This window comes from Limulus polyphemus, unplaced genomic scaffold (assembly GCF_000517525.1).
Source record: "Limulus polyphemus unplaced genomic scaffold, Limulus_polyphemus-2.1.2 Scaffold5882, whole genome shotgun sequence".
Classification (NCBI taxonomy): Eukaryota; Metazoa; Arthropoda; class Merostomata; order Xiphosura; family Limulidae; genus Limulus; species Limulus polyphemus.
Genome location: NW_013671492.1, coordinates 33,179 through 46,803, shown reverse-complemented (window position 1 = coordinate 46,803; position 13,625 = coordinate 33,179). Strand labels below are relative to the sequence as shown.

The window sequence follows — 13,625 nt, the reverse complement described above, 5'->3', positions numbered from 1 at the left end:
ACAGTTCGTAAGGCTGGGGATGAGTGCTTACGAGTTCGAAAATTCAGTTAAAAGGGTATTGCAACCCTTATTTGCTGAAATTGTTCATCCAACATTTCACGACAGTAAACCACACTATCCAGCTGTGTAGTAGAGAAATTTCTTTAAAATATAACACCGTACGAAGATATGGTTGAAAAACACCCTGCAGTTTTAAATATGAAATATAACACTGTACGAAGATATGGTTGAAATACACCCTGTAGTTTAAACATGAAATATAACACTGTACGAAGATATGGTTGAAATACACCCTGTAGTTTAAACATGAAATATAACACTGTACGAAGGTATGGTTGAAAAACACCCTGCAGTTTACTTGATTTGTATCATAATTGTGAGGGGTAATATAAAAACGCAACTTGTCTGAGGCGCATGTCTTATAAAATAAATAAGATTCTGTACTAACACAGATTTACCACAAACACCAGTAGCCGAACTACCACCTTCACTGATCAATTGTCTCATTACAATTGGAATCGCAGAAAAATGAATACTTAAATTCGTGACTACCTGCTTCATATTCTGTGCCGAGGAAAAACAAAACTGTCACTGCATATAAGGGAATAATAAATACACACACATATGTAGTGAGTATTGTGCAGTCTGATTCTATGGTTGAAAAACACCCTGCAGTTTAAATATGAAATATAACACTGTACGAAGATATGGTTGAAAAACACCCTGCAGTTTAAATATTCTTCGTACAGTGTTATATTTCATGTTTAAACTGCATCTTAGGTGAACTTTTTATCATTTGTTGGAGACAAAAATAGATCTGAAATTGACATATTAGGAAGAATGTGAAAACAACAACAACAACTGTAGTTTACTTTTTTTTTAGATCAAACTTGTTAGACCAACTGGTTTCCAATGCTTCACCAGCTTTTGTCATTTAAACCACACATTTTTAAATAGTTTATTTTTTATTTAAAATATCTAACTTTTTTTTTTTTGTCAGCATTATATTCAAGTGTTTCTTTCATATTTCGTTTTTGTACGATTCTAACTATTTGTACAAGTTGTAATGAACATATTTACGTTTTCTTGTTCAGGCATAACTATAGATATTTAGCTACGAGTACGAGACAGCTCATACGTTGCCGTTGTTTTACACAGTGATTAATTAGTCTGGTAGCTTTGTTTATATCAGTTATCACGACTTTAAATATATTTATTCCCCCTAAACTTTTACCTTATTGTCACAGTGCCATCTATCGAAAGTATGTTAAACTTAACGATATCGTATTTTTTATTCAATTTTCTATATTATCGATTACAAATTTGAATTGCACGTGTTTCAAGGTATTCAACATTTTTTTTATGAGATTAGAATTCTTTATTTTATTAATAACCTGCTCTAATTTCACTTGTACACGAGTTTATCAAGATTATGTCTCTATGAACTATATTATCTTACACGTAACAATGAAACAGTCGAGGTTCAATATACAAAATAAGCATATCGCTATGTTATAAAACAAATGTACACTCAACAAGCTACTTCAACTGAATATTTATTTTGTTGATATCTTGATTTTACATTTGGATGTTACAGATGAATCTTTTAACACAAAAGGAGCATTTTAAGATGAACGAATAGTAATTATTGGATGAGGACCTTCAGGTTACATGGCTGGTGCTCTGCCACCAGGTTTTATTATTAAGCAAACTTGGATGCACAAACTCTAAGCTGTTTAGCCATTTAATTTTATTTTCTTTACTCAAACAGTTTAATTACAATCAGTAGATTTTAATAGGTATCACAGTACCTACCCATAAATGAAAAGTTACACACCACCAGGGAGTGCGATTGATTATTATGATCTGAGCTACCATGGAGACCTGCTGGCCTCAGTCGTAACGTGATGAATGCACACTATACATATTATATCGGCACTGATCCATACATACTAATAACTGAGAAAGTTTTTACATAATTAATGTAGATATAACACCGACTGAACCTAACAAGTTCTACAATGAGACGATAAGTTGCGATTACTCTTTACACAACATTTTCCATATATATATATATATATATATACTTACATACAATCATATAAATGTGTGTATACATACATCCGTATGCACTGATTGTGAAGCACGAGTAACTGGTTTTGTTGAAATGAATGTTTAAATCTAGACTAGCTAGTAAGTAACGTTGATTGATAAAATAAAATAAACGATCCCTTTACAAGAAAAGTAATATGTTTAGTAAACAATTGAAGCTAATATCAAGAAAAACAAAAAATCATGAAGTCCTTAAGTGTCCTGCGGTCCATCCAACATCCCTATCTCTAGCATAACATCCAGCTGATTGGTCAAGTTGGCAAGCATGGATTCAATGTTATCAATTACGTCACCAGGTGGATGATCTGGATTATTACTGAAGAAGAATTATATCAAGATTAAATCTTTTTATGCATATTACTTAAGAATAAAAATTACAGGGTTGTATCTATGTATGTGTATATATATCAGTATTACAAATCACCACATATTTATACCATTAATAAACTAGGGTTAGTTCAGTGAACTTTGCCACAACAATTTAAACTATAAACTAGGGTTAGTTCAGTGAACTTTGCCACAACAATTTAAACTATAAACTAGGGTTAGTTCAGTGAACTTTGCCACAACAATTTAAACTATAAACTAGGGTTAGTTCAGTGAACTTTGCCACAACAATTTAAACTATAAACTAGGGTTAGTTCAGTGAACTTTGCCACAACAATTTAAACTTTGGAAGTTTAATTTTATAATGCACCGAAACTCCTGACAAGTCCGTCATTGATAAACGAGATAGAAAACTTTATTGATTAACTTAAGGTCAACACTATTCATGTATCCTAAAAAAATATATGCTCGATCTTATTTCACTTTGAAAATCATTTATAATTATCTTGAGAAACTCGTACATTTTAAAAACTTATTACTGAAAACAACTTTCTATACCTGTTGCTTCGTATTCCAGCCATTTCACTGGTGTGCGTCTCTAAACTGTTACTACTGGTTAAACTTGAAGATTCTAGAATAGATGTGTGTAAGATACATCCAGTCTTCTGGGCGTGGTCTCACGGATATATAGCCAACTCGCGGAAGTGGTCAATGTATAGAAATTGTGTAGACATCTTCCTAAGAATGATTAATAGACAAGTTAGAGGTATAATTTATGTAAGATTGGTAAAAAACAAAAGTATATGAATTGTTATTAGATGATTGTATTAAATAGTTATGTATTAAATATTTTTAGTTTTATGTATTAGATGATTGTATAAAACTTATATTAAATAGTTATGTATTAAATACTTTGAGTTTTATGTATTAGATGATTGTATAAAACTTATATTAAATAGTTATGTATTAAATATTTTTAGTTTTATGTAGGCACGTTAGGAGGAGGGTATTTGTAGAACTTGGGTACATTAAGGTATGCAGATGGTGTAGAATCGTCTTTTTTTGTGGGAGTAGTCAGTAAACAGCTCTCTAATGGGAGTAGCCAGTAAACAGCTCCCTAATGGGAGTAGTCAGTAAACAGCTCCCTAATGGGAGTAGTCAGTAAACAGCTCTCTAATGGGAGTAGTCAGTAAACAGCTCTCTAATGGGAGTAGTCAGTAAACAGCTCTCTAATGGGAGTAGTCAGTAATAAGTTTATGATATAATCATCTACTAAGAATGGTCTCTAGATAGGTGTAAGTAACGCCATCTTTTGGGAATGGTTAAGATGTAATTATAGCCATCATATTTTGTTGAGTGGTCAGTGGGATAGAGTGCGATACAGACATCTTCTGAGAATGATCAATTAGAGAGCTGTTTACTGACTACTCCCATTAGAGAGCTGTTTACTGACTACTCCCATTAGAGAGCTGTTTACTGACTACTCCCATTAGGGAGCTGTATCATAAACTCATTTAATAGCTACTTCCAGTAAATATTTGCAGTGTAAACACATCCCAATGTCATGGTACAAAATACTGACCAAGATCCCTCTGTAGAGTTCAAGTTGTACCATAACATCCACAAATATGACCTTAACTGAAATAACTTGATTCCCAATAACAATAAACACCGAATCCAGGAGTTACCCCACAGAAGTTCATTTCTTTGATACATTTCGTCATAGTGATTTACTTACATATTATTATGTCATACAACTATTATGCTAACTTACCAGTTGTTATTGGGATACACCTCTGATGGCAAGGAAATACAAGGTTTTCTGAAGACGTTGCTACAGTCTGTTGGATTCTTGGTGTCCGCTGCTTAATTGTTCCGGCATTATCGTTTGCAAACGGTAAGAAGTTTGATTCTGTGCTAGATGCCGAGCCACTGGAACCTCCAGAGTCTTTACGTGTCTTTTGACTAATAACCTTATTATCAAGTGCATCTTCTGTGCTAGAATTAAACGTGGTGTTCAAATTTTGATCAAGTAGTGCCCAAGTGACTTCTCCATCACCAACCGATTGGATCCGTTTCACTTCCGAGTGTGTGGACAATATTTCAGTGGAAACAATAGGCGACTGCTGTTGTTTGTTGGGCACAGATGAATGCATTTTCTCTCTGTTCAACACCCGATTATAATGTGACCGTGAACTTTCCGTGCATGTCGTAAAGCTCTTGTCTTGTAACAAACTAAGACTTTCTTCACTTTTAGAATCCACTTTCAACAACTGTGGTTTTCTAGGAAGTGGGGGAGGAATTCTCTTTCCTTTAAGCGTACCATATATCTGCGAGGTTCTGACCGACCTCCATGGTGAAAGTCTATTAGTATTTGTTTGCTGGTCAGTTTCTCTCTTCTCATTCTTCATCCTTCCTTCATTTCCTGAAGCTCCAAGTTTTTCTCTATTACCCACAGAGTGGTGTCTCGTCTTCGCTGGTATTTTGGCCACTGGTCTAGTCTTCACCACATTTCTCGGTCTGTGCAAGCTCATCGTACCATCAGCTGGACTAAGGAGGTCAGTTCTCCAAGGCTTTGAACTACCGTCTGAACCATTTTCGGTGGGGAAACAAACATCATGATGGAAGTGGGTTGAAAGAAGGTCTAGACTCTCCATTGAAAGCCCTCTATTACCTATTGAATGCTGCATTTCAAAAAGAAAAAAGGCTACTTATTCAGCTTATGAACAGTTTTATAAAAAATTGGTTAGGCTTAATCAAAATGTTTTAGTGTATCTACTATTGATACCCCCTTCCTCTTTATCTAGCTTTGTTGACAAATATTTCTAAGCTTGCTTTTTAGTTTTCCAGAAGAACTAAGCATAGAACTTGAAACACCAATAACAAAGGCAGACGGAGAGATAGAATAAAAAAGAAACTGTCAAATTGGTGAACAAAAACTGCTAAACATTTTTTTTTCATAGACGACTAAATTCCTATAACTATAGCACTTAAATAATCAGAAGTAGGTTAACCCTATTTCAGATGTTTCATAACTGACTACCAACCAATACATTTGATCAGCTAGGAAAATGGTCCATTTAATTTTCATAAAAATCATGAAATTACGACAGACCTCAAATATTTAGTTATAAAATTCAGGAACTCGTTCTCTCCCTTTAAACTTGAAATAAATTACATAAGTACTTACACAACCATCCGATACTCTACAAAATTTTAATTACTCACATTGACCTTCCAAGTATAATTTCTAAGATAAAGATCAAATAATAAACTTTTGTAGTGTGCATGAATACTTAACACCACCTGACTTCAAACAGAAAACCACCGAGAATAATTTAATTTACCAAATGCTGCAATCTAGTGAGGAAAAAAATAGACTAAGTACTAATACTGTCTATTAATTCTTTAACAATCTGATCTGGTTTCACTTGATCAGAAACTTCCTCTTAAATACTAGCAACTACTGCACAGATTAAAATAATAATAATAAAAAAAAAACAGTAAAAATGCAATAAGTCAAGAAACTAATTTTAATTGGGGGGGAGGGGTATCTTTATAATGCCTGTTCTTTAGTTAAAGCTAGTTGGTAGTTCATTGAAACTTAAGAGATATTACGAAAATGTTTTAAAAGTTACATACATATACATTAAATTTAAGGACAACAAAGGACCTACTGGTCCATCTCATCCACTATACTACATTCTAAAATACAAGTAAAACACTCAAAGCCAGCCCCTTACCATTGAAATGTTTATCAAAACTTCTTTTAAACTAATTGTATCTACCACATCTGAAAGCAATTAATTCCAACCGCCTTAGCTGGAGATGACTCCTACTCTGCCAAAATTCATACTAGTGTCCCCCTAGTCCTAACATTTTCACCTTTAAAACCTGTATCAGCATCAACTGCTACATTCTGTTATCACTTACAGTTTAAATAAAGCTAACACTGAAGAAGAACTCAACAGGAGGATTGTTTGTTGTAGAACTCTTCTCAACTGAAAGCCTCCGATGACCAGACAGATAAAAGGATAGCTCAGTCCGACAACTCTTTAAAAACGTGACTTTTTAAAACTCCTTTGAAAGAAACATTACTGTTAACATCATCCCGACATCCCTACAAATAATCTTCTGTTTTTAAAATGTTTAACTATTGCATTTGAAGACTACTTACAATACAAGAATCACTCAGGGAAACAAACTGAGACAAACATTATATGATTATCTAAATTTTAGCTATAAAGTTAACATACGATAAACTACATTGCAGTTATATTGACAAAATTAATACTAGCAAGAAACCAGTGGCTATTTATTATAAATAATAAATGTCCTATTCTCATTTTCTTACGAGCTTAGCAAAATGTATTGCCAAAAAAAACTATTATTACTTTGAACATTTTTCTGTTGAATGAAATTGGTCTGTTTCAAGCATGTTGATTCTCCTGAAGATCAGTCTAAATGAATAGTTTAGAATTTCAATAATTTTTGTTATTTATCTTTCTTCAGAATACCGCCCCTAGTGGCAAATCTGATGACTTATAATGCTAAAAACTAGGACCTGATATTCATGGTGGGCATATAGCACATACAGTTCATTGTGTAGATTTGTGCTTTACAACAAAATAAAAATCTTTTACAGAAATGGTTTTGAAAATACACCTTTATTTGGGGATTTTTAATCAAAGTTCTACAGTTTATTCCTAGTCATTTTTTTTTTAAAATTAAACTATCTCAGCATTGTGGTTTAGTACAGTACGTAATATGTTAGAGCTTACCTCACTTGTTTGAACATCTGAACGGTGAAAGGCATCACTATACATCGAGAACAAAGACGATTCACCGCTGAAGAAAATGTCTTGCTGTTCAAAAGTTGTTTGATCGAACATTCTAAACTCTGGGCTGATTGTCGAAGTTGGAGACTGTTGAAATGTTTTGAATTCCCGAAAAACTGGAGCCTCCTTGGTAGGAGATGGTTGATTCTGAATTGAAGTTATCGTAACATGCTGACTTGGGTACTGCTGATCTGACAAAGAGTGACAGCCTAGAAGTATAAAATTAATTTCTAAGAGACAACACAGTACAGCAAAGACTACTTAAAATATATTGATATTTAATCTTCCTTGGACAAGAGCTTAAGTTCACATGAGAGGTTTGGATTATTAGAAACCGTATAAAACCACGTTCGATGTTACAAAATATCTGTATCTATTAATTTCAAGTTATTAAACTATTTATATGTCAAGTCTAATAGTTTACTTTCACTTTAACCAAGAATCAATTTTAGCTCCACGGTGTTTCAGAAAGCTCAATTTTCTCGTGTCTCTCGAAACTCCTTAAGTAACTTTGCCCAGTCCCCGATTTATTTAATTGCATGTTCGAAGTGTAACTACTTAACGAGGGGAACTTCATAAAGGTCATTAAAGAAGTGTACATTACACTAATATATTAAATATATCATGAATTAATTACCAAATGTACTAATGGTTCATAACATCTGGCATAAAGAGAATCGATACACTCATAGCCATACACACGTGAGTCAAGTCAGTCAGTGAAGTCTCGCTCTTGAAACGCTCCCCCATGCATAATTCATCGAGAAGGGGGCCAAAACTTATATTTATTTTAACAAAACAATAGCATTCTTCTCAATTTCCCCCTTGATTCTGTAAGTTCTAATAAGAATAAATAGATTTATTCAGTTTTACTGCTTTAATGCTCTTCAAAACAGATTTCCTGAGCAAAGTTTGAATCATAATCCTGTGGTTGTTATATTGCACAACAAAGCTGTAGCTCAAATGCTGAATGTTACACAAGAAACAGGTTGTTAAGAGTTTTGAAAGCAGTAACACATTTTTTTTTTAATTTCTACAAGTCATAATTACAACTTTTTCAGACAGCAACACACCACAAAAATTACAACTAATGCACAAAAGATATAAATTTAAGGAAATTGTAATGACAGAATTGTTAATAACTTAACAGAAGCAACACTATCATCCATAAAAAGACTGCCAAAACATATAATATACATACATCTTAATAGGGTGCTACTATAGCGTGCGGTCTACCGCAGTATCCGTAGTCTACCCAGACCCCACTTGACCTAGCTATTTAACTAAGTGTAAAAGTCTCGGTAGACCGCACGCTATAGTAGCACCCTTAGTAGTCTATTACGATTATATTTTAATAGTTATACAATTTAAGTTTGTTTTTTAGCTTCAACTGACCTACGAATGAAAGCTGTGAAGAAGTGGTAACAGGCATCGCATGATTACCGTGATGCCGTAAACCATTATTGAAATCTCTAACTTTTCTAATAGCCAGCATGATTTTCTTTTGATGACCTGTAAAAAAAAGGAAAAGGAAATTTCAAGACAAATAATGACTTCTAATTTACAATGAAACAGATATTGAATCTTTTACAGAGGATACTAGCCATAAGTTTCTGTTGAAGTAGGTTTAATTTATATCAAGAATTTGCAATCAGCTATACAAGGGCAATCTGTATACTAGCCATCCCTAATTTTGAAGTGACAGATTAGAAGGAAGGAAGTTAGTAAAAAGCACCCAAAGCCAACTTTTGGACAACTCTAGTGAATAGTAGTATTTGTTTGTTACTCTTATAATGTACCCACGGTTTCAAAGTATGGACAGAGCAGGATATATCTTATTTGTGGCAATGGGATATGAACCATGGATTTTGTTTAAAGGATAAAACCAAAAAAAGGTTTTGGTCACTTATAGTGTATATATATATATATATATAAAAAGATTAAATATACCAAACTTAAAGAACCTGTTACAAACTTATATTTAACCCTCTCCAGATGGGTCAAAGGCCATGTCATAGAGTTTGTTGACACGCATTCAAAATGTTATTGAACTACCATTTCATGAATATATGTCAATAAGTTTGGTATCAAACTGTTGATTATAATTCGAGTTTTACTATTATAACTTATTTAATTTTAAAAAACGCAGTTAAACATCGATTTTTTGTGTGTCACATGACATGTTGAATGCAGCACTGGTTCAAATTAGATCCCTGTGATGTCAAAATAACATTCAGTGTTAGTTAATACAATATTATCAATAACAACGATAGTTGGAGAGGATTACGTAGACTATATTACATAAAGAAATTGGATTAAATGTATGCGTAGTCGATATTTTGAAATTAATTGTCCGTTTTAATTCCCGGTAGAACTACAAGTTCTCCAAGTTTGAATATCTTATTTAGTTTTTATTTCTCCATAAGTCTATCAGCTACGTGGCAATCTGTAACAACCATTGCTTTATACGAGTTAAAGCCTACTTTATACTTACTGATCCAGCATCTTGTTTTACACTTGCCGAATGATTACCACTTCCCTGTTATCGTCCTTACCTAGCTTTTTAATTCCAATCTCTTCCAGATCCTCCCAGATAAGCTCAGCGACTTGACTCACGGTGTTGTAACCTTGTTGACTTAGTGGTTCGTAATACTCCTCTAGTCTCAGAAGCTGAAGCCATTCCAACAAATTATCCTGCAAAAGGAGTTAATAGATCAACAGTTTGATACCAATAACCAGGACGGGTTTCTGTACCGAGGTTTTCTTCACCTAGTAAGTTTGAAAATTGTAATGAACTGAAACTGCCTGTTGAAAGTAAAATCAACGACGAGAAGCCGAAATGTCTCCTCTTCTTTCACAAGCCAGTTGCGGTCTACTAAAGTTCTCAAACCTACTACGTCTACTCAGCCTAAAATTCCACTGAAACAACAATAACATGATGCTATATTTTATAACTGTTCTAATACTTTATAACATATGTTATTTGAAATGTTGTTATTCCGGAAAAAAGGGGGTGAGCCCTTACAAAGAAATAGAAAATATTAAGTTTTTCCAAGTTCACTTTGTTTGAATATTAGTCCAGTAATTAAAAGTTATTTTCTGTGACAGTATCAGTGGCCATGTTGAATTAGATGAAAATATAACAACCAACCATCTTAGAATTAGTACAAGTGGCGACCAATGCTGCCAATCTCACTTTAACTTCACTAAGAAGCTGTTGTAATAGTCCAATCTCGACTTTAGTAAGTAGGCCAGCGAGTTAATTTTAGACTTTTTAAAAGAGATGGTCGGAAACCATTTGTACAGAAAACGTATGCTTGACTTACTGGTTTGTGACAAGGAATCAAATAACTTCACTAAGAAGCTGTTGTAATAGTCCAATTTCGACTTTAGTAAGTAGGCCAGCAAGTTAATTTTAGACTTTTTAAAAGAGATGGTCGGAAACCATTTGTACAGAAAACGTATGCTTGACTTACTGGTTTGTGACAAGGAATCAAATCAAATATGTTCAATCTGTCGATTTCTGCCTTGAGCTTCAAGCGGTGGTTAGGCTGTTTGACTCCTACAGCAGTCAGATCCTGAAGTGAAAAATGGGGTACGTTACATAAAGGATTTCTTGGGTGAGCTTAAATTATAAGCTGAAGTTTAGAGCATTACATTCATATTACTTCACGTTTAATAATACAGCAATACTAGTCACTTGCTTTCAGTATTAAAATGATAATCTGATCCCTGAGCAACAGGAACTTACAGGTTATAATTCATCACGGATTTTACCTTCCTTTGTAAGTAACTGATATTTTGTTGTCATTAGTTTCTGTATTACTCAAATCATGTTACACCTAAATCAAAATATTTGTAACACTATTCTATTAATGGTTGAAAAATAAACTTTGCTTAAATAATTAGCCCACAGATGGCGACACAGTTTAGTACTTACTTCAGGCGTCATACGTGACACTGTCGCCATATCATAACCTGCTTGCACAAACAGTTCAAAGTATTGGCTTAAGTGTAAGCTTGACAGCCAAGTTTTCATGATCTCTTTGTCCTATAGGAGAAAAAAAAACAACGTTACTGTTCACAAGACAACAATGCTTATATAATCTATAAACAAAAGACGACTACATTACTGCATTAACTTTTCTCTATTTTTTAATTTGTGTTTAAGAAATGAGCAATTTTGGAGTTTCGTCGATTCAGTTTTGTACAAACAAACTTGCTTGTTACTTCGAAAATCACGTGGTAGTGAATGTGTAGTATCTAAAATATTACACAAGGTTGAACAACTTATGAACCCAAGTTTGAAAGTGGCCTTGGAATAATATACAACGTAACCTTAGGACAACAGTAAACATCAAGGTGTTACAAGTTAAAATAAAACAGAATTAAAAGGTATTACCAAGTTAAATTTGCAATATGCATTAGTTTATCAGTTTATTGCCCTTCATTTGTTAATGGTGTTTCTGACCATAATACTAATAAAGCGTGGTAACTTGGTCATTTTGATTTGTGATACATAGGGGTGTCTATAACTTTAAACAAACCCTCATAATAAAATATCTATCTAAAACAATGAAGAATAATTACGTGTCAGTTTTAAGATATCTCAAAAATAAATTAATAATACAACACTATAACTCATAGTCAGATGTGTAAGGCCTTCAATAAGAAAGGAATAATTGTTGAAGACAGAAGAATAATTATAATTCATTCATCCCTTGTCTTAGATCCGACACTGTATTCAGTTTTATATATAAAAAAAACTTATTGACCTCATTTAATTTTGAAGTAAAGTAACATAAATGTAGATGAATTATTTAGAGGGTATAATGAAAATACTTATTTTTACGAAAAAAACAACAAAAAACACTTGCTATTGGAGCTGCCATTTTATGAATGATTTAATCGCCATCTAGCGAGTATTTAATATAAAACGTATTTATCCTCAATTTGAAGCAATGCGATATTATTAAGCCTAATATTTGTTTTTGGAAGTCTTCGATCTAGCCGATCTACATTCGACAAACGTGGAATTAGAAATAAAATATAAGTAATAAGCAACTGTTTAACTCCTGCAGATATTTCTGTCAGACGGTGAACTCGATGTTTAAAAACAAATACACCCAGTTAGTTGTTTTACACCACAACTAAGAAACGGATAAGGTCACCGATTATAACAATGAATTTATCTTTAAAGTGAAAATACCGTAGAAATTGGATTAGGATCAAGGTTGTAAAATATTCGAGATAACTTCGTGTTTATTATTATCACAACCTTACACTAACCATTTGTTTAAAAAGTTCAGGGCTCTTCGGTATGATGAGCCGTTAATTTTTTTATTTTAATTATTCTAATACAGTTTCATGCGCCGAATTTAAAAATATACGTATTTCTTTAGACAAATGATAAGAAAGTGGTGAAATTAACACTTGAATTCGGAAATATCATACACAATTTTCTTAAACAGATCTTCATTTCAGTTTCTGTGACGCCAAATAAATTCGCGCAGATAAAAGTCTACATTGTTGTAGACCAAACCACCGTGAAGTTCATCTTTGAAAAATTTGATACATCGTGTACTTTGGACCAACAATATATAAACTTTTTTTTTTTTTTCAGAGGGAGTGTTGTTCCTTTTAACCAGGTTTCCTTCCTAATTGAATGTGATTTGTTACAGGAGCTTTTTAGGCATCCCCATATAGTTCGGTCAGACAGAAATTAGATGTTCATTTGGAGGTTTGTGCGACACATCTTTTTTCTGGGATAAGTTTGAAGAATTGTAAAAAAAATGTACCGATTGTTCTTCGAACTGTAAGTTCATCCATAACCACTGTAAATTAATTTCCATTTTTATCTGTAAAACCTGTGTAATCGCCCCCCTTTTCACTACTTTTTTTATCATTTCTCTAAAGAAATACATATATTTTTTAATTCAGCGCAGGAAACTGTATAAGAATAACGTTTATTAAAATAAAAAATTAACAGTTCATCAAACCGATAAGCGGCAAACTCAAAAATTTTATTATCTATTAGTTTACTATTGTATTGGCCCGGTATGGCCAGGTGGTTAGGGTCGCGGGTTCGAATCCCCGTCACACCAAACATGCTTGCCCTTTCAGCCGTGGGGGTCAATCTCATTATTGTTTGGTAAAATAGTAGCCCAAGAGTTGGCGGTGGGTGGTGATGACTAGCTGCCTTCCCTCTAGTCTTACACTGCTAAATTAGGGACGGCTAGCGCAGGTAGACCTCGTGTAGCTTTGCGCGAAATTCATAACAAACAAACAAACTATTGGATTTAAAAGGCCAAGGTCAAAATTGTCACCAGAGGTTTTACATTTGAAAAA

The 13,625-nt window shown here is 33.4% G+C and overlaps 1 protein-coding gene across 1 annotated transcript in view; it reads right to left on the bottom strand.

The window, feature by feature from the left end:
* Positions 1-1,539: 1,539 nt before the first annotated feature.
* The window catches only part of LOC106473098 (caskin-2-like), a 30,592-nt gene continuing 18,506 nt past the window's right edge, over positions 1,540-13,625 (bottom strand). Inside the window, exons 7-14 of the mRNA XM_013933777.2 lie at positions 11,218-11,328; positions 10,754-10,855; positions 9,833-9,971; positions 8,673-8,789; positions 7,221-7,486; positions 4,214-5,123; positions 2,998-3,070; positions 1,540-2,428 (exon numbers count right to left, since the gene is read on the bottom strand). Of these exons, the coding sequence (XP_013789231.1) occupies positions 2,305-2,428; positions 2,998-3,070; positions 4,214-5,123; positions 7,221-7,486; positions 8,673-8,789; positions 9,833-9,971; positions 10,754-10,855; positions 11,218-11,328 (1,842 nt within the window). The 3' untranslated portion in view covers positions 1,540-2,304. The remainder of the gene's footprint in view (positions 2,429-2,997; positions 3,071-4,213; positions 5,124-7,220; positions 7,487-8,672; positions 8,790-9,832; positions 9,972-10,753; positions 10,856-11,217; positions 11,329-13,625) is intronic.